The 25381-nt window shown below is 52.9% G+C and overlaps 1 protein-coding gene across 1 annotated transcript in view; it reads left to right on the top strand.

Annotated features, from left to right (window-relative positions):
- The window catches only part of SMG1 (SMG1 nonsense mediated mRNA decay associated PI3K related kinase), a 468962-nt gene that overhangs the window by 166296 nt on the left and 277285 nt on the right, over nt 1-25381 (top strand). The window contains exons 22-23 of the mRNA XM_075319739.1: nt 3305-3469; nt 3556-3710. Of these exons, the coding sequence (XP_075175854.1) occupies nt 3305-3469; nt 3556-3710 (320 nt within the window). The remainder of the gene's footprint in view (nt 1-3304; nt 3470-3555; nt 3711-25381) is intronic.

Raw genomic sequence — 25381 nt, 5'->3', positions numbered from 1 at the left:
GCGAATGGAAGGCATACTCTGCTTCCAAGAAGTTCTTAACCGGTTTGCCATTTTCTGGCGACCGTTTGTTTGGCGAGCAATTGGATGAAATTATTAAACAATCCAAGGGAAAGGACTCGTCCTTACCTCAGTCCAAACCAAACAGACCTAAGCAACGAAAAATTCAATCGAGGTTTCGGTCCTTTCGGCCCTCAGCCAGGTCCCAATCCTCCACGTCCAACAGGCCAGAGAAGGGCCAGAGGAACTCTTCTGCATGGCGGTCTAAGTCACGTCCTCCAAAGACCGCCGGAGGAACCGTCTCCAAGGCGGCCTCATGACTCTCGGCCTCCCCAAACCGCATCCTCGGTCGGTGGCAGGCTCTCCCGCTTTTGCGACGCCTGGTGGCCACATGTCCAAGACTGATGGGTGAGAGACATTCTGTCTCACGGTTACAGGATAGAGCTCAGCTCTCGTCCTCCGACTCGTTTCTTCAGAACATCTCCACCCCCCGAGCGAGCCGATGCACTTTTTCAGGCGGTGAACACTCTGAAGACAGGAGTTGTGATCCCCGTTTCCCTTCAAGAACGTGGTCGCGGTTTTTACTCCAACTTGTTCGTGGTGCCAAAAAAGGACGGATCATTCCGTCCCGTTCTGGACCTCAAACTGCTCAACAGACACGTGAGAACCAGACGGTTTCGGATGGAATCTCTCCGCTCTGTCATCGGTTCGATGTCCCAAGGAGACTTCCTAGCATCAATCGACATCAGGGATGCTTATCTCCATGTGCCGATTGCACCAGAGCATCAACGCTTCCTGCGTTTCGCCATCGGGGACGAACACCTTCAGTTTGTGGCACTGCCTTTCGGCCTGGCGACAGCCCCACGGGTCTTCACCAAGGTCATGGCATCCGTGGTGGCGGTCCTACACTCTCAGGGCCACTCGGTGATCCCTTACTTAGACGATCTCCTAGTCAAGGCATCCTCCCGGGTGGCATGTCAACACAGCCTGACCATTGCTCTGGAGACTCTCCAGAGGTTCGGGTGGATCATCAATTTCCCAAAGTCAAAATCGACACCGACCCAATCACTGACTTACCTCGGGATGGAGTTTCATACTCTCTCAGCAATAGTCAAGCTTCCGCTGGACAAACAGCGTTCGCTGCAGACAGGGGTGCGCTCTCTTCTTCGGGCCCAGTCACACCCCTTGAGGCGCCTCATGCACTTCCTAGGGAAGATGGTGGCAGCAATGGAGGCAGTTCCCTTTGCGCAGTTTCATCTGCGTCCACTTCAATGGGACATTCTCCGCAAATGGGACAGGAGGTCGACGTCCCTAGACAGGAACGTCTCTTTCACTGGCAGCCAAAACCTCTCTTCAGTGGTGGCTTCTTCCCACTTCTTTGTCGAAGGGAAAATCCTTCCTGCCCCCATCCTGGGCTGTGGTCACGACGGACGCGAGTCTGTCAGGGTGGGGAGCGGTCTTTCTCCACCACAGGGCTCAGGGAACCTGGACTCCGACAGAGTCCTCCCTTCAGATCAATGTATTTCCTCCTCTGGCACTGCTGCCCAGAGTGTTACGCAAGATCAGGTCCGACTGCCGCCGCGCCATCCTCGTCGCTCCAGACTGGCCGAGGAGGTCGTGGTACCCGGATCTGTGGCACCTCACGGTGGGTCAACCGTGGGCACTCCCAGACCGAACAGACTTGCTGTCTCAAGGGCCATTTTTCCATCTGAATTCTGCGGCCCTCAATCTGACTGTGTGGCCATTGAGTCCTGGCTCCTAGCGTCCTCAGGGTTATCTCAAGATGTCATTGCCACTATGAGACAGGCCAGGAAACCAACGTCCGCCAAGATCTATCACAGGGCTTGGAGGATCTTCTTATCCTGGTGCTCTGATCAGGGTTTTACCCCCTGGCCGTTTGCCTTACCCACTTTTCTTTCTTTCCTTCAATCCGGAATGGACAAGGGTTTGTCTCTCGGCTCTCTCAAGGGACAAGTATCGGCGCTTTCCGTGTTTTTTCAAAAGCGTCTAGCCAGGCTTCCGCAGGTCCGCACGTTCCTGCAGGGAGTTTGCCACATAGTCCCACCTTACAAGCGTCCGCTGGAACCCTGGGATCTTAACAGGGTGCTAACGGCTCTTCAGAAACCACCTTTCGAGCCGCTGCGGGATGTCTCTCTATCACGTCTTTCGCAGAAGGTGGCCTTCCTAGTGGCAGTCACATCACTTCGGAGAGTGTCTGAGCTAGCAGCGCTGTCATGCAAAGCCCCCTTCCTGGTGTTTCACCAGGATAAGGTGGTTCTGCGTCCGGTCCCGGAATTTCTCCCTAAGGTGGTATCCCCTTTCCATCTCAATCAGGATATCTCCTTACCTTCTTTTTGTCCTCATCCAGTTCACCAATGTGAAAAGGATTTGCACTTGTTAGATCTCGTGAGAGCACTCCGGCTCTACGTGTCTCGCACGGCGCCCCTGCGCCGTTCTGATGCGCTCTTTGTCCTTGTCGCTGGCCAGCGTAAGGGGTCGACGGCTTCCAAGTCAACCTTGGCTCGGTGGATCAAGGAACCGATTCTTGAAGCCTACCGTTCTTCTGGGCTTCCGATTCCTTCAGGGCTGAAAGCCCATTCTACCAGAGCCGTGGGTGCATCCTGGGCATTGCGGCACCGGGCTACGGCTCAGCAGGTGTGTCAGGCGGCTACCTGGTCTAGTCTGCACACTTTCACGAAACACTATCAGGTGCATGCCTATGCTTCGGCAGATGCCAGCCTAGGTAGGCGAGTCCTTCAGGCGGCGGTTGCCCACCTGTAAGAGGGGGCCGTTTTTCGGCTCTTTTTATCGAGGTATTCCTTTACCCACCCAGGGACTGCTTTTGGACGTCCCAATTGTCTGGGTCTCCCAATGGAGCGACAAAGAAGAAGGGAATTTTGTTTACTTACCGTAAATTCCTTTTCTTCTAGCTCCTATTGGGAGACCCAGCACCCGCCCCTGTGCCCTTCGGGCTGGTTGTTCTTTTGTGTACATATGTTGTTCATGTTGAATTGTTCTTTTGGTTCATGGTTTCAGTTCTCCGAACATCCTTCGGATTGAATTTACCTTAGACCAATTTTTAAGTTTCCTCCTTCCTGCTTATGCACCAAAACTGATGGGCCCGTGATGCACGGGAGGGTGTATAGGCAGAGGGGAGGGGTTACACTTTTTAAAGTGTAATACTTTGTGTGGCCTCCGGAGGCAGAAGCTATACACCCAATTGTCTGGGTCTCCCAATAGGAGCTAGAAGAAATGGAATTTACGGTAAGTAAACAAAATTCCCTTCTTTTTCCATCTTTTTTTAAAGGTTATCAGAACATTCTTCTATACGAACCGACAAACGTGCCAAGACTGGCTCACTCGGATCCGAATCGCCATCATGAGAGTGGGATTGTTGGCTGGCCAACCTGCTGTGACGGTCAGGCATGGCTTCGACCTGCTGTGTGAGATGAAGAATAACAGTACCCCCCAGGTAAAAAGAGAAATCTACATGGCCGTAAGATGCAGCTTATGAGGAGCAGTGTTCCTAGCGTTGACTATGTGTTGGTCTTTGTAAAGGGGTCAGAATTTGAGCTGACGGTGATGATGGTGGTGGAGGCCCTTTGTGAACTTCAGTGCCCGGAAGCTATACATGGACTTGCTGTGTGGTCGTCTGCTGTTGCTGGGAAAAGTCTTTCCTGGATCAATTCTGTGGCTCTTCAAGCAGACGGAAGGTAAGTGTAACCTGCATGTTGTAATTAAATAGAAGGCAGACACATAACAAGGATCTCAAATAGGATGCAAAAAAATGCAGTTGCATTACACTTACGAAAGAAGCCATAAATGATGTCACAAAGGTCCTCCTGCAGTGTTCTCCTCAGGATATAAATGTTGGAGCCCCTAGGAGAATGGGGCCCTGTGAAATTTCCCAGTTTGCTTTGCCATCCTAATTCCTGTCCTCCATACCAGCCTGTCTCCTGTTCAGTTCTTTTAGACTCCTGCAATTAAAGGCCCTGTCACACACAGAGATAAATCTGTGGCAGATCTGTGGTTGCAGTGAAATTGTGGACAATCAGTGCCAGGTTTGTGGCTGTGTACAAATGGAACAATATGTCCATGATTTCCCTTGCAACCACAGATCTGCCAAAGATTTATCTCTTTGTGTGACGGGGCCTTAAGAGACCTTTGGTCATGTGAGGTAAATCCTGGGATATGAAGAGGAATTATGACTAGAAGTCATAATTGCTCTCATCACTCCCTGGCAGTGCCCCCCCCCCTCCCTTCTTGTTCTCAAATGTCCAGCATCTGTGAAGGTGTCACATCCCACTTACACCTCCAACAGCCATCTCCTCTGATATGGAGATGAGATGATGTGAGGACAATGGACCCAGGATGACTCCCTGCCGTCACCCTGTAACAAGAGTTGTATCTCATTAGCAAGGCTTGGAAGTAGCCAGACAGAACGACTCCAGTAAAAAATGGTTCATATCTCGCAAGCCATATCTCCGATAAATATGGCAACCATAAAAATGGTGTTTGCGCAGGCGGACGATGCTGGCACACCTTTTTTATGGAAGGGGGAGCTTGGGAAATACCCCAGGCGTGATATCAGCCATATGGGAACTCGTAGACAGGTCATGAGTCCCCTCGTTCTGTGGCTAAATTCATAACTGTCACAATGAGAGCATTGGCGTCCGCCTACGACGCTCCCAGGCAAAGTTATGGCCAATATCCCCTTTGCTGGATAATTCTGATCCATGCAGGGGGAGTGGCAGTGCTTCCCTGTGAGGTCACTAAGGTAGGAGGGGACCTGGATCTGCCCAGGTTGATAACCCTACTTCGGCCATTTTCCAGTGTTCTTCTGCTCGGGGGCCTGGTTGGGAAAGACCTGTGAGGAAGAATCCTAGAAACCTGGTCTACAGCGCCCCCCTGTGGCCAGACACACAAGGTAACTGATGTAATTGTATACCTGTTTGTAACCCATGCTTTATCTGTAACTGTACTCTGACATAACTGTATATTCTGTAGATTCCCTATTGTATATATTGTAGTTCTAGTGTGCTTTAGGCTGATTAAATTATATAATTAATCTTGGGCTGTTCTGTTATCTCGATCTTGAATCCCACGTCTGTGTGTTCGGCTAATAGTTACCGTAAATCGGTTGGTGGCAGCGAATTGTGCCAAGGATTATTGTGGGGAGGCCAGTGAGATTCGGGGAGATTTTATATATTCCGCCCGCGGAGGTCGGGGGAATATATACCTTACTCTCACCGGGGACCCTTCAATAATCGGCATAAGTAGTATAGCGGCCTCCTGGCTTATGGTCGGGCAATTCCATAATTGGCCTGACTATAAGAGGGGCGCTAGAGAGCGCGTCACGTGCTCTGTCTGTCGGTCGGGAGGTATAAAGGAGGGGTGACCCCACTTGTTACCCCCCGATTGTGACGTACTGGTAGCCAGCGCGGGGGATTTCTGAGTGACCCCCCCGGTGGTTTGTGACATATTGGTGGCAGCGGTGGGATCGAGATAATAGTGAGTGTGAGACCCATACTCCCAGACACTAAAGACTGCCTGCAGCAGCTGTGGCTGCTGGGGTCTTCAGACTAGCTCAACACTAGAGTGTCAGAGTGCAGATACTGTAAGGTGTGTGGAGGCATCAGGTGTCAGTTCTGTGTCAGTGACCAAAAGTCTGCAAGAATGGCTGATGGCACCAGGAGCAGAGCTATGCAACTGGCCAATGCTAAGGCAGGAGCCGAAGAGAGGGAGGACGGTGCTGTGGACAGCAATGAGGAGGTTGCCCACGAGTCCTCCAGGAGCTCGACGCCAGAAAACAGCTCCGCAGAGGACATTGCACAACCGGGCACTGCTGGACAAGAGGAGGAGCAGCTCACCCAAGGGTCCTCAACGAGCCAGATGCCAGCCCTCCGCTCTGCAATGGACAGTGAATCACCAGGCTCCGCAGCGGGCCGCAGATCACCACGTGCCATTCCACCGAGCCTGGGAGGCTCGGATAGCCTTCTTCAAATGGCTATGGCCCTTCTCCAGGCTGGAGACCAGGAGGGCTACAAGGGACTCCTGGCAGAGCACAGGGCAGAGCGGCAGGCAGCGCGTGATGCTGAGGCTGCGGAGCGGCAAGCAGTGCGTGAGGCTGCGGAGCGGCAAGCAGCGCGTGAAGAGCGAGAGCGAGAGCGACAGGCAGAGCGTGACTACCAGCTGCAGCTAGCTCAGCTCCGGCCCTCATCAGCCACACGTGACCTTCAAAACACCAAACTTCCAAAGGTCCGTGTTGAGGACTTCCCAGTGCTGGAGAAGGATGGAGACTTGGACTCTTTCTTGACTGCTTTTGAACGGACTTGCTTGCAGCACCATCTGGACAAGGACCAGTGGGCCAAATACCTGACCCCCCGTTTAAGGGGTAAGGCCCTGGATGTCCTTGGGGACTTGCCTGCTGAGGCAGATCAGGGCTACGACACCATCAAGCGGGCCCTGATCCAACAGTACAACCTCACTCCAGAGTCCTACCGCAAGAAGTTCCGGAGCCTACAGAAGGGACCAAAGGACTCCTGGGCTGACCACAGGCGGGCACTTGCCCGAGCTGCCGACCACTGGACCCAAGGCCTGCAGCTTTCCACCGGACCGGAGATCCTGGACTTGTTCATCACGGAGCAACTCTTGTGGAACTGCCCTGAGGATCTCCGCCAGTTCATCCGAGACCAGAAGCCAAAGGGGTCCACGGCTACAGCTGCCCTTGCCGATGACTACACCAACAACCGGGCCCCTGAGGCCAGGAGAGCGGCCACCAGCAGCACCTGGAGAGGGGGTAAGATGAATTCTGCGACTGCCCCACCTGCCCCTAGACTGCAGGGGGTGTCCCCCTCAACTCCCCTCTCCAGGCCCGTGGTGGAACCAAGACGGTGCCACCAGTGCAACCTACCTGGACACTTCAAGGCCATGTGCCCTCAGCGTCCCAAGGCCCCGGCTCCGTCCCCGTCCCAAGGGCCGCCCAAGGTGTATTGTGTGGGTGGGGGTGGTGGTAGGTCCCTGGACAGCTTCCAACCTGTCACCGTCGGCCAGTCTGTGACCATAGGACTGCGAGACAGCGCCTCGGAGGTGACTCTGGTGCGGCCTGAGATGGTGTCCCCCCAAGACTTGATCCCTGGAAAAACCCTCGCTGTCTCCGGGATTGGAGGCATTGACCCGGCGCTGCCTGTTGCTGACATTTATGTGGACTGGGGCGCAGGGCGAGGGGTGAGGGAGGTGGGGGTAACTGATCGGATCCCTGCAAACGTGCTACTTGGGACAGATTTGGGGCAAATAACCTCCCAGTTTGGCCCCGCCCCAAAGGCTGAACCTTCAGCCAGTGCTGACGTGCCTCCGGACAATGTTAATGTGTTATCTATGAATGATGTAAGGGAGGAGGGAGTGAACTCTGATATTTCTGCTTGCATAGACACCATAGACACACACTCAGCTGCAGCTGTGACAGGGGAGGGGGTCAGAGAGAGGTGTGACAATGCCTCTACAAGTAATCAGCCTGTGAGCTGGGATCTGTTGCCCTCTGCAGGGATAAGCAGAGAGCAGGGTGCTGCAGGGGGAGGACCAGTGTGTGGGGTGGGGGCTACCACAGCAAATGTGGGGTCCCCAGAGATTTCACAGCGGGGTTCTGTTGCTGCAGGGGGGGAACAGGCAGGTGAGATTGGGGCCGGTCCAGGAGCGGAAGTGCTCCCAGGTAAGATCTCGATGCAGGGTTCCCCCACAACCGGGGTGTCAGGAAGCCAGGTAGGTCTGCCTGAACCGGCGACTTGGTCAGGAACGGAGGAGGAGCAGGCACGACCCACGGTCGCAGCGGCTGTGGCCGCTGTCACCCGCAGTGGGAGTGCTGGAAGCCACGGGGCCTCCCGGAGGTCCGATAGCTCTTCCCCTTCTGACCAAGTGGCAGCCGAGTCAGGTGGAGGCCAGGACACAGGTCCCGGGGTACTGACCGAAGATGTGACAGTCTCGTCGATTCTGGCCACATCTGGTCAGGGGTTTCAGGCAGCGTTAGAAGCTGACGACAGCCTGAAAGCTCTAAAGGAGCAGGCGGCACAGCCTCCCTCGGACTCGGACCCGGAGCGAGTGGTCTGGGACCAAGGACGGCTGTACCGGGCCACGGTCCAGCAGGGTTCACCGGAGGCGTGGCCCAGGGACCGACAGTTGGTGGTACCCTATCCGTTCCGGACGGAGTTGTTGCGGATCGCACATGAGATTCCGATGGCCGGACACCTAGGGATCGCTAAGACCAAGGCCAGGTTAAACCAGCATTTCTACTGGCCAAAAATGGGGGCCGATGTGGCTGCCTACTGCCGTTCGTGTGAAACCTGTCAGAGAGTGGGGAAGGCGGGGCCACACCCCAAAGCCCCACTAGTATCTCTGCCAATCATCGATGAGCCTTTCAGGAGGGTGGCTGTGGATCTGGTCGGCCCGCTGGCCATCCCCAGCAGCTCCGGGAAACGCTTCATACTGACGGTAGTTGACTATGCCACCCGGTACCCAGAAGCAGTGGCCTTGTCGTCCATTCGGGCTGACAAGGTGGCCACCGCATTGCTGGAGATTTTCTCCCGAGTGGGTTTTCCCCAGGAAATGCTCACCGACCGGGGGACCCAATTCATGTCCCAGCTGATGGAGACCCTCTGTAAGCAAGTCCAGGTGCGACATCTGGTGGCCAGCCCGTACCATCCACAGACTAATGGCCTGTGCGAGCGGTTCAATGGCACCTTAAAGCAGATGCTTAAGATGTTGGTCGACTCCCATGGGCGTGACTGGGAGCGGTATCTCCCACACCTGTTATTTGCTTACCGGGAGGTTCCACAGGCCTCAACAGGATTCTCACCGTTTGAGCTCCTGTACGGGCGACGTGTGCGGGGCCCCCTGGCTCTGGTGAAAGAGGCTTGGGAAGGGGATTTGGCCACCCCTGGAGTGTCGGTTATCGAGTATGTCATGCGCTTCCGGGACAGAATGCAGGCCTTGACGCAACTGGTACACGACAATATGGCTCAAGCCCAGGCCGATCAGAAGCGTTGGTACGACCAGAACGCTTGTGAGAGGACCTACCAAGTGGGTCAAAAGGTGTGGGTACTGGTCCCCGTACCACAGGACAAGCTTCAGGCAGCCTGGGAAGGCCCATACCTCGTGTACCAGCAGCTCAACCCTGTAACGTACCTGGTCACCCTGGACCCCGCCCGTGGAAGGCGAAAGCCCTTCCATGTGAACATGATGAAGGCACATCATGAGCGGGAGGCATGTGCGCTCCCCGTGTGCAACCTGCCCGAGGAGGGAGAAGCGGAAACCCTCTTGGATATGCTAGCCCAGGTTAGGGCAGGCGGATCCATTGAGGATGTGGAGGTTGGCCACCAGCTCTTGGAGGACCAACGGTCCCAGCTGTGGGCCACCCTCCTCCCCTTCCGGGGGTTGTTTACCAACCAGCCCGGAAGGACTGACTTGGCTGTCCATCACGTGGACACTGGGGATCATCCCCCGATCCGGCGTTCAGCATATCGGGTCTCCCTGGAGGTGCAGCAACACATGCGCCAGGAGATTGACGAGATGCTGGAGCTGGGGGTGATCCAGGCATCCAACAGCGCTTGGGCCTCGCCTGTAGTCCTCGTCCCTAAGAAGGACCGAACCACTCGGTTCTGCGTGGACTACAGGGGGCTCAATGCTGTCACGGTCGCCGATGCGTACCCAATGCCACGCATCGATGACCTGCTCGATCAGTTGGCCGGGGCTCAGTACCTGACCATCATGGATCTGAGCCGGGGATATTGGCAGATCCCCCTGACTCGCAAGGCCAGGGAACGCTCTGCCTTTATTACCCCATTTGGACTGTACGAATCCACGGTGATGCCATTCGGGATGAGGAATGCCCCTGCCACTTTCCAGCGGATGGTCAACACCCTGCTCAAGGGACTTGAAGGGTACGCGGCCGCGTACCTGGATGACATTGCCGTCTTCAGTCCCACCTGGGAGGACCACCTAGAGCATCTAGCACAGGTGCTCAGGCGGATCCACCGGGCAGGTTTGACCATCAAGCCGGGAAAGTGTCAGCTGGCCATGAGCGAGGTCCAGTACCTCGGTCACCGGGTAGGTGGGGGAACGCTGAAGCCCGAGCCTGAGAAAGTGGAGGCCATCGCATCCTGGCCCACCCCCAGGACCAAGAAGCAGGTGATGTCCTTCTTGGGGACCGCTGGGTACTATAGGAGGTTTGTTCCATGCTATAGTAGCCTGGCAAAGCCCTTGACGGACCTCACCAAGAAGAAGCTGCCCTCTGCAGTCGATTGGACAGTGGACTGCGAGACAGCCTTCCGGGCCCTAAAGGACGCCCTGTCCAGCCCGCCCGTGCTACAGGCAGCCGACTTCACGCGGCCGTTCGTAGTACAGACCGACGCCAGTGACTTCGGCCTCGGTGCGGTGCTCAGCCAGGTGGACTCTGCGAGCCAAGAGCACCCAGTCTTGTACCTGAGCAGGAAGCTATTACCAAGGGAAGTGGCATATTCTACAATGGAGAAGGAGTGCCTGGCCATAGTGTGGGCCCTGCAGCGTCTGCAACCCTATCTATACGGGCGCCACTTCATCGTGGAGACGGACCACAATCCCCTCAGCTGGTTGCACACCGTCTCTGGGACGAATGGGCGATTGTTGCGATGGAGCCTTGCGCTCCAGCAATACGACTTCCCCATTCGCCACAAAAGGGGCCGTGACCACGGTAACGCAGACGGGCTGTCCCGACAAGGAGAGGTCGCGGACGGGCGCACGGGGGAACACCGGAGTGTGCTGCCCCCTAGCGCCCTCAAAAGGGGGGAGGTGTGAGGTAAATCCTGGGATATGAAGAGGAATTATGACTAGAAGTCATAATTGCTCTCATCACTCCCTGGCAGTGCCCCCCCCCCTCCCTTCTTGTTCTCAAATGTCCAGCATCTGTGAAGGTGTCACATCCCACTTACACCTCCAACAGCCATCTCCTCTGATATGGAGATGAGATGATGTGAGGACAATGGACCCAGGATGACTCCCTGCCGTCACCCTGTAACAAGAGTTGTATCTCATTAGCAAGGCTTGGAAGTAGCCAGACAGAACGACTCCAGTAAAAAATGGTTCATATCTCGCAAGCCATATCTCCGATAAATATGGCAACCATAAAAATGGTGTTTGCGCAGGCGGACGATGCTGGCACACCTTTTTTATGGAAGGGGGAGCTTGGGAAATACCCCAGGCGTGATATCAGCCATATGGGAACTCGTAGACAGGTCATGAGTCCCCTCGTTCTGTGGCTAAATTCATAACTGTCACAATGAGAGCATTGGCGTCCGCCTACGACGCTCCCAGGCAAAGTTATGGCCAATATCCCCTTTGCTGGATAATTCTGATCCATGCAGGGGGAGTGGCAGTGCTTCCCTGTGAGGTCACTAAGGTAGGAGGGGACCTGGATCTGCCCAGGTTGATAACCCTACTTCGGCCATTTTCCAGTGTTCTTCTGCTCGGGGGCCTGGTTGGGAAAGACCTGTGAGGAAGAATCCTAGAAACCTGGTCTACAGCGCCCCCCTGTGGCCAGACACACAAGGTAACTGATGTAATTGTATACCTGTTTGTAACCCATGCTTTATCTGTAACTGTACTCTGACATAACTGTATATTCTGTAGATTCCCTATTGTATATATTGTAGTTCTAGTGTGCTTTAGGCTGATTAAATTATATAATTAATCTTGGGCTGTTCTGTTATCTCGATCTTGAATCCCACGTCTGTGTGTTCGGCTAATAGTTACCGTAAATCGGTTGGTGGCAGCGAATTGTGCCAAGGATTATTGTGGGGAGGCCAGTGAGATTCGGGGAGATTTTATATATTCCGCCCGCGGAGGTCGGGGGAATATATACCTTACTCTCACCGGGGACCCTTCAATAATCGGCATAAGTAGTATAGCGGCCTCCTGGCTTATGGTCGGGCAATTCCATAATTGGCCTGACTATAAGAGGGGCGCTAGAGAGCGCGTCACGTGCTCTGTCTGTCGGTCGGGAGGTATAAAGGAGGGGTGACCCCACTTGTTACCCCCCGATTGTGACGTACTGGTAGCCAGCGCGGGGGATTTCTGAGTGACCCCCCCGGTGGTTTGTGACAGGTCACATGACTGAATTCATGAAAGGTCCTTTAAAGGGAACCTGTCACCTAGACTATGCGTTCTGACCTATCAGCAGACGCATGTGTGCCCTAATTACACCTCCCTACCTATCCCTGTGTTATAAAATTGTATAATATGAAAGTAATAAAAACGTTTTATTACCTTCATATTTCGTATGTAAATAGCAGGGAATGTGGTCACAGGGGCGGCGCCTTGCCCTATGGACGTCTGCATATTTCCGTGGTATCACGCCCCTGTGGGCGTGATGCCATGGAGCGACGTCCCCATCGCTCAATATATCCTGCCGCATTGCAGCAGGCTTCTCTTCCGGGTTCTCCTTGTCAGTTTCAGACGCTAAAGCTGGCGATTGAACACCCGGAAACGAAGCCTGCTGCAATGCGCGCAGGATAGAATGAGCAACGAGGACGTCGCTCCATGGTATCGCACTGGTATCACTGTGCGTAAACATAGCCTTACATTGGTTGATTTGCGCCATTGTGTCATATTTCTTCGGCGCTCCATTGGGAGACCCAGACGATTGGGTGTATAGCTACTGCCTCCGGAGGCCACACAAAGCATTACACTAAAAAGTGTAAGGCCCCTCCCCTTCTGGCTATACACCCCCAGTGGGATCACTGGCTCACCAGTTTTCTGCTTTGTGCGAAGGAGGTCAGACATCCACGCATAGCTCCACTGTTTAGTCAGCAGTAGCTGCTGACTATGTCGGATGGAAGAAAAGAGGGCCCATATGGGGCCCACAGCATGCTCCCTTCTTACTTCACTTGTGGTCTGTAAGGTTGAGGTACCCATTGCGGGTACGGAGGCTGGAGCCCACATGCTGCTTTCCTTCCCCATCCCCCTGAGGGGCTCTGAGGAAGTGGGATCTTACCGGCCCCCAAGCCCTGAGGCCGGGCTCCATCCACAGACCCAGTGAACCTGATGGATACGGAGCTGTGTACCGTTCAGGGACAAGGCCCTGCAACTTTCAGGTACTCTGTGTCCCCGTACAGGCGGGCACGCACACACCAGACTTGCTGGGTGTGTTAGTGCGCCGGGGACAGTAGCGCTGTACGCTGGGGTTTGAGTCACAGCAGCTTAGCTGTGTGACTTCATGTGCTGGGAACTACCGCGCCGGCCACTCTCGGAGCGGCGGCGCGGCTGGGACTTGTAGTGCGCCGGGGACTTAGCGCCGACCGCGCTTTTACGGCGGCGGCGCTTATAAATTTAGTCCCCGGCTTTTGCGGCCTAGCTCCGTTTCGTTCCCGCCCCCTCCCTGTCAGTCAGGGAAGGGGAGAGACGCTGTACGATTACTCAGCGCCGAGGGCTGGAGCCTTATTTACATGCTCCAGCCCTCTCACTAGGCACAGTGGGACGCAGGTTTCCCGCTTTTGGTCTGGCACGCCCAGGGCCCGCCCCCCCCTCCACAGGACGCCGGCAGCCATTCCTGCATGCAGTCTGGCTGGAGGACGGACACAGGCTCTGGGAGACCCAGACTAGGGATTTCTGGCGACCACACACCCGCGTTTAGCGGGCGGTAAGCAGCACATTAGTGCTGGCCCCACTAGTGCCACAGTGTGTATTGGTGTACTTTTCCTGTACCAGATATATATATATATATACTGCACTGTAAGGTCGCTTCTTGGCTGTATACCCTATATTGCTCTGGGAAGACAACAACATGTCATCCACAAAACGCAAGGGTGCCAAGGCACGGGCTGTATACACTGCTTGTACAGCATGTGGGGCTAATCTACCAGCAGGCTCCAACGACTCTCATTGTGTGCAATGTTCAGTCCCAGTGGCACTTCGTCAGCCAGAGCCTATGGTGGTGGTAGCCCAGGCAGAGACGCCTGTGAACCCTGCCCCGGTGACGGGGACAGAATTTGCAGTCTTTGCTGATAAAATGTCTGTGACTATGACAAAAATCCTGGAGACCTTGCAGTCCAGGCCAGTTGCTCAGACCATGGACACTGCTGTGCCTATGTTCCCCGGTCCCCCTCAGTTGGAACTAATCCGTACTTCAAGGGGGTCCCAGGCATCACAGGCTGAGGACTCTGACTCCGATGACAGTCCCAGGCCGCCTAAGCGAGCTCGCTGGGAGAGGCCCTCCACGTCATCACGCGGGTCAGGGTCTCAGCGAGAAGGGTCTCTATATGATGAGACAGAGGTGGGTGATCAGGAGTCTAGTCCTGACACCGCACTCAATTTGGATACGCCAGATGGTGACGCCATGGTAAATGACCTTATAGCGGCCATCAATAGGCTGTTGGATATTTCTCCCCCAGCCCCTTCAGCAGAGGAGGCAGCTGCCCAGCAGGAGAAATTCCATTTCCTGTATCCCAAGCGTAAATTGAGCACTTTTCTGGACCACTCTGACTTCAGAGCATCAATCCAGAAACACAATACTTATCCGGACAAGCGTTTTTCCAAACGCCTTAAGGATACACGTTATCCCTTTCCCCCTGACGTGGTCAAACGCTGGACCCAGTGTCCAAAAGTGGACCCTCCAATATCCAGGCTTGCAGCTAGATCCATAGTTGCAGTGGAGGATGGGGCTTCACTTAAAGATGCCAATGACAGACAGATGGACCTTTGGTTGAAATCTGTCTATGAAGCTATTGGCGCGTCGTTTGCTCCAGCGTTCGCGGCCGTGTGGGCGCTCCAAGCTATTTCAGCTGGTTTGGCACAGGTGGACTCTTTCATACGTCCAGCAGTGCCACAAGTGGCGTCCTTAACTACGCAAATGACTGCGTTTGCGACCTACGCTATTAATGCGGTACTGGACTCTACGAGCCGTACCGCAATGGCATCCGCCAACTCTGTAGTTTTGCGCAGAGCCTTGTGGTTAAAAGAATGGAAAGCAGATTCTGCTTCTAAAAAATGTTTAACCAGCTTGCCATTATCTGGAGACAGACTGTTTGGTGAGCAATTGGCGGAAATCATTAAACAGTCCAAAGGTAAGGACTCTTCCTTACCCCAGCCCAGATCAAGCAAACCTCAACAGAGGAAGTGGCAATCAAAGTTTCGGTCCTTTCGAGGCTCGGGCAAGCCCCAATTCTCCTCGTCCAAAGGGTCTCAGAAAGAGCAAAGGAGCTCTGATTCCTGGCGGACTCACTCACGCCCCAAGAAAGCAACCGGAGGTACCGCTTCCAAGGCGACTGCCTCATGACTTTCGGCCGCCTCCCTCCGCATCCTCGGTCGGTGGCAGGCTCTCCCGCTTTTGCGACATTTGGTTGCCACAGGTCAAAGACCGGTGGGTAACAGACATTTTGTCTCACGGGTACAGGATAGAGTTCAGTTCTCGTCCTCCGCCTCGGTTCTTCAGAACTTCCCCACATCCCGACCGAGCAGATGCCCTTATGCAGGCGGTGAATTCTCTAAGAGCAGAAGGAGTGGTGGTCCCTGTTCCTCTTCAGGACGATAGCACATGTTTCCTATTTGAAGAAAAAGGCTCATCTTAAATTTACTGAAACCTCCCATAAATTGAGGGAAGCATATACTTCTTTTCAAAAGCATCCTGATAGGGACCATAGAGATAGATGGGTAATAGCCCAAAGAGCTTTTAATGAGTGGGCGGAAAAACGGGAACAAATGGCTAGGTCAATGCAAGAAGCTACATTACATCGCTTTGGAAATAAAGCAGGGAAAATACTGGCCAACTTAGCGAAAAATAGGATTATAACTCAGGGACCCATGGAAATAAAAAATCAAAAGGGGGAGATACACAAAAACCCTAAGACAATAATTGAGACTTTAGGCACGTATTATAGAAACCTTTAAGCGAGACAAATTTCCCGATAATAATCTTTTATCTAAAGTGACACTACCTCGACTCACAGAAGAGCATCGCACTTTTCTGAATGCCAAAATTACGGGGGAAGAAGTATTGGGGACAATCAACTCCATGCATAATTATAAAGCCCCTGGCCCTGACGGATTTACGGGAGAATTCTATAAAACAGTAAAGGAAGAGATCTTACCTACATTACTAGAGCTGTATAATAGCATACTAGACGGTAATGCGTCTTTCCAAAATAATAACCGGGCATATATAAAATTGATCCCTAAACAGGGGAAGGACCCGAAGGAGCCGGGTTCGTATAGGCCCATATCACTTATCAACCTAGATATGAAGATAATGTCAAAGATTATGGCAAATCGTCTAGCTATAATTCTTCCCCAACTGATTTCCCCAGCACAGGCCGGTTTCATTCAGAAAAGATCAGGGACACTAAATATTAGAAAAGTTCTTCTTGTCCTGGATAGGGTTAACCTTCGGCCTCTGAAAGGAGAATCTCCCGCTTTGCTTACAATAGATGCCGAGAAAGCCTTTGACAATATTGAGTGGTCATGGCTTTATAGAGTTCTAGATGAAATGCGTTTTTCGGGGTCATTTTATACCTACATTAGAGAAATTTACACAAATCCGAAGGCTCAAGTTTACATTCCAGGATATCTGTCAGCCCCTTTTCCGTTACTGAAAGGAACCAGACAGGGTTGCCCCCTTTCCCCATTACTTTTTAATCTGGCTCTGGAACCATTGGTACGATTGTTATCTACACATAGCACCTTCCAGGGTATTTCTGTAAATAATAGACAAATTCAGTCAGCTTTTTTTGCGGATGACATTTTGCTTTTCCTTTCGAATCCAGCTCAGCAGGTCCCCGAGATTTTACAAATTTTGCGAGAGTTTGGAGCGTACTCAGGCTTCAAGATTAATGCGTCAAAGTGCGAGCTCCTATACCTGGGAGGGACAAATGTTCAAACACGGGAGCAGAACCCTTTTGAAGGAATTACAGTGGCTAAGTCATATATCACATACCTGGGAGTTAAAATAGGTAAGGTTCCGGCAACCCTTTATAGTCTAAACTATCCACCCCTTCTGAGCCAAATAGAGCAAGATCTTAAAAGATGGCACGACCTTCCATTGAACATAATTGGTAGAGTCCACCTAATTAAGATGATGTCGATATCAAAATTAATGTATCATCTTCAAACACTTCCCCTGCTTCTCAAGCATAAGGATATTGTCCAGCTAAATAGAGCTTTTTCACACTTCATTTGGAGGGGGAAACGCCCTCGTATAGGGCTTAAGAAGCTGATGGCATCTAAGGTTCATGGAGGTCTGAGTTTGCCGAACATTCGGGGTTACAATATAGCCTGTTTGACTAGATATATATTGGATTGGATTAAAGGCTCTAGGCATTATTCAGCGTTGGAGCTTGAGAGAGACTATGCACAACCTTGGGATCTGGTGGCATTGCTTCATACTAGGCAGGCTAATCTCCCTGTGAAAATCAAGCACTCTTCCTTATTTAAAGACACAATTGCAGCGTGGAAGGCGTTGAGGAAAAACTACAAACTTCCCCATAAAATATCCAAATACTTGCCTATATGGGGGAATCCAGAGTTTGTGCAGGGGACAAGCAATAAGCTGTTTGAAGAGTGGAAGGTGAGGGGTATAAGGACTGTTGCTCATCTCTTGCACACCTCAGAGCCTAGATGGTTGAGTAGAGACGAAATTATAGCGCAGTATGGCCTGGGGCCTAACCAAGTAATCCAATATGACCAAGTGAGATATAGTATTATGACTCAGTTGCATGATGTGACCCAGGAGGTAGTATTTAACTCTTTTGATTGTCTGGTAAAGAACTCAATAACTTCATCATCTATCTCTTTTCTTTATGGAGCCATGCGTGATCTATTAATAGGACAGCACCCAGAAGGTTTATTTAAATCTTGGGAAAAACAATTTGAGGACCCGTCTATGGGGGTAAAAATTAGGGGAGGGTGGAATGCTCTTCGTAAATCAATTTTAAATGAGAATTGGCGAGAAACCCAATTTAGAATTATGCACAAGGCAATTTATGGTTTTAATCTCCCTCCATCAGCAACAAAGCCAGACAGGCTTACGTATTGCCCTAAGTGTAAGAGTAGTGGAACTGATCTCCTTCACGGGTTGTGGTCCTGTCCCCATTTGAGTCCATTATGGTCACAGATCAAAAGTTGTATACAAAAGGTGTGGGGTTTTGAAGTTCGGCTCTCACCTGGGTTCGCTATTTTTCACCATTGGGAGGAGGGGAACGATACCAAAGGGAAGATGACTAACCCACCCAGACTTATACATGTGATACTTCTGGCAGCCAAGAGAGCGATACTAAAAAATTGGTTGGAGTCTAGGGTCCCCGCGATTGAAGAGATCTTGGGTCAGCTCATGCATCTTCTTGAAATAGAAGGATTGGATGCAGAAAGGAGGGCGGATAGAATACGACAGCACTTTAACAAATGGAAGAAATTCATACTGGCCTATTGTACTCGGGAGGAGATAGTCAGGATTATGTCACCTTTCAAAGACACAGTCTGGTATCATACTGAAAAATTGAAGGATACATTGGATGGCTTGGAGGTGGGGGAGGAAAGGCCGAAAGCTGACTAAAAGGAGAGGGGGAAATAACCGATTTGAGTGGGACTTCTTTATTATATGTCATTACCATGTTCACAAGGGTTCAATGGGGGGAATGATAAGAATGATGGGTTAAGGGGTCGCTGCTTTCCTTTGCTTTATCTTGCCATGTTATGGTTATTGATTTTAAAAATTGGTATGGAATTTGGGATGATCAAACATGACAATGTAATGTTGAATTTACAATGCTGAATTCGCTTATGCCAATGTTATGTTATTGAAAAATTTGAATAAAAATATAGTTAAAAAAAAAAAAACTGCTCAACAAGCATGTGATCGCCAGGCGGTTCCGGATGGAATCCCTCCGCTCAGTCATTGCCTCAATGTCTCAAGGAGATTTCCTAGCATCAATAGACATCAAAGATGCTTATCTCCACGTGCCGATTGCTACAGAGCACCAACGCTTTCTACGCTTCGTGATAGGAGACGACCATCTTCAGTTCGTAGCTCTGCCATTTGGTCTGGCGACAGCCCCACGGGTGTTCACCAAGGTCATGGCGGCAGTGGTAGCAGTCTTGCACTCTCAGGGACACTCTGTGATCCCTTACTTGGACGATCTACTTGTCAAGGCACCCTCTCAGGAGGCATGCCAACTCAGCCTGAGTGTTGCACTGGAGACTCTCCAGACGTTCGGGTGGATCATCAACTTCTCAAAGTCAAATCTGTCACCGACCCAATCACTAACGTATCTTGGCATGGAGTTTCATACTCTCTCAGCGATAGTGAAGCTTCCGCTGGACAAGCAGAGGTCACTACAGACTGGGGTGCAGGCTCTCCTTCAAAGTCAGTCGCACTCCTTAAGACGCCTCATGCACTTCCTCGGGAAGATGGTGGCGGCAATGGAGGCGGTTCCGTTTGCGCAGTTTCATCTGCGCCCACTTCAATGGGACATTCTCCGCCAATGGGACGGGAAGTCAACATCCCTGGACAGGAAAGTCTCCCTTTCTTCGGCGCTCTATTGGGAGACCCAGACGATTGGGTGTATAGCACTGCCTCCGGAGGCCACACAAAGCAATTACACTAAAAAGTGTAAGGCCCCTCCCCTTCTGGCTATACACCCCCAGTGGGATCACTGGCTCACCAGTTTTCTGCTTTGTGCGAAGGAGGTCAGACATCCACGCATAGCTCCACTGTTTGTAGTCAGCAGTAGCTGCTGGCTATATCGGATGGAAGAAAAGAGGGCCCATATGGGGCCCCCAGCATGCTCCCTTCTCACCCGCGGTGGTGCTTGTAAGGTTGAGGTACCTATTGCTGGTACAGAGGCTGGAGCCCACATGCTGTTTTCCTTCCACATCCCCTGGAGGGCTCTGTGGAAGTGGGATCTTGCCGGCCCCCAAGCCCTGGGGCCGGGCTCCATCCACAGACCCAGAGAACCTGCTGGATTTGGAGCGGGAGTGCCGTTCAGGGACAAGGCCCTGCAACTTTCAGGTACTCTGTGTCCCCGGCAGGCACGGACACTCTCAAGGCTTGCTGAGCGTTATAGTGCGCCGGGGACAGTAGCGCTGTGCGCTGGGGTTAGGTCACTGCAGCTTTGCTGAGTGACGTTACATGTTGGGAACTACTGCGCCGACCGCTCCTGGAGCGGCGGCGCAGCTGCGACTTGTGGTGCGCCGGGGACTTTGCGCCGACCGCGCTTTTACGGCGGCGGCGCTTCTAACTTTAGCCCCCGGCTTCTGCGGCCTAGCGCCGCTTCGTTCCCGCCCCCACCCTGTCAATCAGGGTAGGGGAGAGACGCTGCTCAATCGGCAGCGCCGAGGGCTGGAGCTTTATTTACATGCTCCAGCCCTCTCACTAGGCACAGTGGGAAGCAGTCTTCCCGCTCTTCGTCTGTATACGCCCAGGGCCCGCCCCCCCTCTCCACAAGGACGCCGGCAGCCATTACACATGCAGTCTCGCTGGGGAAAGGCAGCAGGCTCTGGGAGACCCAGACTAAAGGGATTTCGGCGACCACACACCCGCTCCTAAGCGGGCGGTAAGCAGCACATTAGTGCTGGCCCCACTAGTGCCTCAGTGTTATATTAGTGTACTTTTTTCTTGGTACCATATATATATATATAGTTGCACTGTAAGGTCGCTTCTTGGCTGGACACCCTGTACTGCTCTGAGGAGGCAGCAACATGTCATCCGCAAAACGCAAGGGTGCCAAGGCACGGGCTGTGTACACTGCTTGTACAGCATGTGGGGCTAATCTACCAGCAGGCTCCAACGACTCTCATTGTGTGCAATGTTCAGTCCCAGTGGCACTTCGTCAGCCAGAGCCTATGGTGGTAGTGACCCAGGCAGAGACGCCTGTGAACCCTGCCCCGGTGACGGGGACAGACTTTGCAGTTTTTGCCGATAAAATGTCTGTGACTATGACAAAAATCCTTGAGACCTTGCAGTCCAGGCCAGTTACTCAGACCATGGACACTGCTGTGCCTATGTTCCCCGGTCCCCCTCAGTTGGAACTAATCCGTACTTCAAGGGGGTCTCAAGCATCACAGGCTGAAGTATCTGACTCAGATGACAGTCCCAGGCAGCCTAAGCGAGCTCGCTGGGAAAGACCCTCGACGTCATCACACTGCTCAGGGTCTCAGCGAGCAGAGTCTCTCTGTGATGAGACTGAGGACGGTGATCAGGATTCTAATCCTGAGGCCCCTCTCAATCTGGATGCCCCTGATGGTGACGCCATGGTTAATGACCTTATATCGGCAATTAATAGGCTGTTGGATATTTCTCCCCCAGCTCCTTCAGCAGAGGAGGCAGCTGCACAGCAGGAGAAGTTCCATTTCCTGTATCCCAAGCGTAAATTAAGTGCTTTTTTGGACCACTCTGACTTCAGAGAATCAATCCAGAAACACGACGCTCACCCAGACAAGCGTTTCTCTAAACGTTCTAAGGATACCCGTTATCCTTTTCCCTCTGAGGTGGCCAAACGCTGGACCCAGTGTCCAAAGGTGGATCCCCCAATTTCCAAGCTTGCGGCTAGATCCATAGTCGCAGTAGAGGATGGCGCTTCACTTAAAGATGCCAACGACAGACAGATGGACCTTTGGTTGAAATCTGTCTATGAAGCTATCGGCGCGTCGTTTGCTCCAGCATTCGCGGCCGTGTGGGCACTCCAAGCTATTTCAGCTGGTTTAGCACAGGTGGATGCTGTCATACATCCAGCAGTACCGCAGGTGGCGTCCCTAACTTCGCAAATGTCTGTGTTTGCGACCTATGCTATCAATGCTGTCCTAGAATCTACGAGCCGTACCGCTATGGCGTCCGCCAATTCTGTGGTTTTGCGCAGAGCCTTGTGGTTAAAGGACTGGAAAGCAGATGCTGGTTCCAAAAAATGCTTAACCAGCTTGCCATTATCTAGAGACAGACTGTTTTATGATTTCAGCCAATGGCTCACCAAACAGTCCAAGGGTAAGGACTCTTCCTTACCACAGCCCAGAGCAAGTAAACCTCAACAGAAAAAGTGGCAGTCGAGGTTTCGCTCCTTTCGAGGCTCGGGCAAGGCCCAATTCTCCTCGTCCAAAAGGACTCAGAAAGAACAAGGGAGCTCAGATTCCTGGCGGGCTCACTCACGCCCCAGGAAAGCAAATGGAGGAACCGCTTCCAAAGCGGCTACCTCATGACTTTCGGCCTCCTCCCTCCGCATCCTCGGTCGGTGGCAGGCTCTCCCGCTTTTGCGACATTTGGCTGTCACAGGTCAAAGACCGGTGGGTAACAGACATTTTGTCTCGCGGGTACAGAATAGAGTTCAGTTCTCGGCCTCCACTTCGGTTCTTCAGAACCTCCCCACACCCCAACCGAGCAGATGCCCTGCTGCAGGCGGTGGACTCTCTAAGAGCAGAAGGAGTCGTGATCCCTGTCCCCCCTCAGGAACGGGGGCGAGGATTTTACTCCAATCTCTTTGTCGTTCCAAAAAAGGACGGCTCCTTCCGTCCTGTTCTGGACCTAAAACTGCTCAACAAGCATGTGAACGCCAGGCGGTTCCGGATGGAATCCCTCCGCTCAGTCATTGCCTCAATGTCCCAAGGAGATTTCCTAGCATCAATAGACATCAAAGATGCTTATCTCCACGTGCCGATTGCTACAGAGCACCAACGCTTTCTACGCTTCGTGATAGGAGAAGACCATCTTCAGTTCGTAGCTCTGCCATTTGGTCTGGCGACAGCCCCTCGGGTGTTCACCAAGATCATGGCGGCAGTGGTAGCAGTCTTGCACTCTCACGGACACTCTGTGATCCCTTACTTGGACGATCTACTGGTCAAGGCACCCTCTCAAGAGGCATGCCAACTCAGCCTGAGTGTTGCACTGGAGACTCTCCAGGCGTTCGGGTGGATCATCAACTTCCCAAAGTCAAATCTGTCACCGACCCAATCACTAACGTATCTTGGCATGGAGTTTCATACTCTCTCAGCGATAGTGAAGCTTCCGCTGGACAAGCAGCGGTCTCTACAGACTGGGGTGCAGGCTCTCCTTCAAAGTCAGTCGCACTCCTTAAGACGCCTCATGCACTTCCTCGGGAAGATGGTGGCGGCAATAGAGGCGGTTCCGTTTGCGCAGTTTCATCTGCGTCCACTTCAATGGGACATTCTCCGCCAATGGGACGGGAAGTCAACATCCCTGGACAGGAAAGTCTCCCTTTCCCAGACGGCCAAGGACTCTCTGCAGTGGTGGCTCCTTTACACCTCATTATCACAGGGAAGATCCTTCCTACCACCGTCCTGGGCGGTGGTCACGACAGACGCGAGTCTGTCAGGGTGGGGAGCAGTGTTTCTCCACCACAGGGCTCAGGGTACGTGGACTCAGCAGGAGTCCACCCTTCAGATCAATGTTCTGGAAATCAGAGCAGTGTATCTTGCCCTACTAGCCTTCCAACAGTGGCTGGAAGGGAAGCAGATCCGAATTCAATCGGACAACTCCACAGCGGTGGCATACATCAATCACCAAGGGGGGACACGCAGTCGGCAAGCCTTCCAGGAAGTCCGGCGGATTATGATGTGGGTGGAAGCCACGGCCTCCACCATATCCGCGGTTCACATCCCCGGCGTAGAAAACTGGGAAGCAGACTTCCTCAGTCGCCAGGGCATGGACGCAGGGGAATGGTCCCTTCACCCGGACGTGTTTCAGGAAATCTGTCGCCGATGGGGAAGGCCGGACGTCGACCTAATGGCGTCCCGGCACAACAACAAGGTCCCAACCTTCATGGCACGGTCTCGCGATCACAGAGCTCTAGCAGCAGACGCCCTAGTGCAAGATTGGTCGCAGTTCCGGCTCCCTTATGTGTTTCCACCTCTGGCACTCTTGCCCAGAGTGTTACGCAAGATCAGATCCGACTGCAGCCGCGTCATACTCGTCGCTCCAGACTGGCCGAGGAGGGCGTGGTATCCGGATCTGTGGCATCTCACGGTCGGCCAACCGTGGGCACTACCAGACCGACCAGACTTACTGTCCCAAGGGCCTTTTTTTCCATCGGAATTCTGCGGCCCTGAACCTGACTGTGTGGCCATTGAGTCCTGGATCCTAGCGTCTTCAGGCTTACCCCAAGGGGTCGTTGCCACCATGAGACAGGCTAGGAAACCCACGTCTGCTAAGATCTACCACAGAACGTGGAGGATATTCTTATCCTGGTGCTCTGCTCAGGGAGTGTCTCCCTGGCCATTTGCATTGCCTACCTTTCTTTCTTTCCTGCAATCTGGGTTAGAAAAAGGTTTGTCGCTCGGCTCCCTTAAAGGACAAGTCTCGGCGCTATCCGTCTTTTTTCAGAAGCGTCTAGCACGACTTTCTAAGGTGCGCACGTTCCTACAGGGGGTTTGCCATATCGTTCCCCCGTACAAGCGGCCGTTAGATCCATGGGATCTGAACAGGGTACTAGTTGCCCTCCAGAAGCCGCCCTTCGAGCCTCTGAGGGAGGTTTCACTTTCTAGACTATCACAGAAAGTGGCTTTTCTGGTAGCGATCACATCTCTTCGGAGAGTGTCTGAGCTAGCAGCGCTGTCTTCCAAGGCTCCCTTCCTGGTCTTCCACCAGGACAAGGTAGTGCTGCGCCCCATTCAGGAGTTTCTCCCGAAGGTGGTATCCTCTTTTCATCTTAATCAGGATATCTCTTTGCCTTCGTTTTGTCCTCATGCAGTTCATCGGTATGAGAAGGATTTACATTTGTTAGATCTGGTGAGAGCACTCAATCTACATTTCTTCGGCGCTCCATTGGGAGACCCAGACGATTGGGTGTATAGCTACTGCCTCCGGAGGCCACACAAAGCATTACACTAAAAAGTGTAAGGCCCCTCCCCTTCTGGCTATACACCCCCAGTGGGATCACTGGCTCACCAGTTTTCTGCTTTGTGCGAAGGAGGTCAGACATCCACGCATAGCTCCACTGTTTAGTCAGCAGTAGCTGCTGACTATATCGGATGGAAGAAAAGAGGGCCCATATAGGGCCCCCAGCATGCTCCCTTCTCACCCCGCTTGTGGTTTGTAAGGTTGAGGTACCTATTGCTGGTACGGAGGCTGGAGCCCACATGCTGTTTTCCTTCCCCATCCCCCTGAGGGGCTCTGAGGAAGTGGGATCTTACCGGCCCCAAAGCCCTGGGCCGGGCTCCATCCACAGACCCATTGAACCTGCTGGATACGGAGCTGGGTACCGTTCAGGGACATGGCCCTGCACCATTCAGGTACTCTGTGTCCCCGTACACACAGGCACAGCACACTCCAGACTTGCTGGGTGTGCTAGTGCGCCGGGGACAGTAAAGGGTTACAGTCACTGCAGCCTAGCTGAATGACTTTATGTATTGGGAACTACCGCGCCGGACG

This window comes from Anomaloglossus baeobatrachus, chromosome 7 (assembly GCF_048569485.1).
Source record: "Anomaloglossus baeobatrachus isolate aAnoBae1 chromosome 7, aAnoBae1.hap1, whole genome shotgun sequence".
NCBI lineage: Eukaryota > Metazoa > Chordata > Amphibia > Anura > Aromobatidae > Anomaloglossus > Anomaloglossus baeobatrachus.
This window is presented reverse-complemented; position numbering and strand designations above follow the sequence as displayed.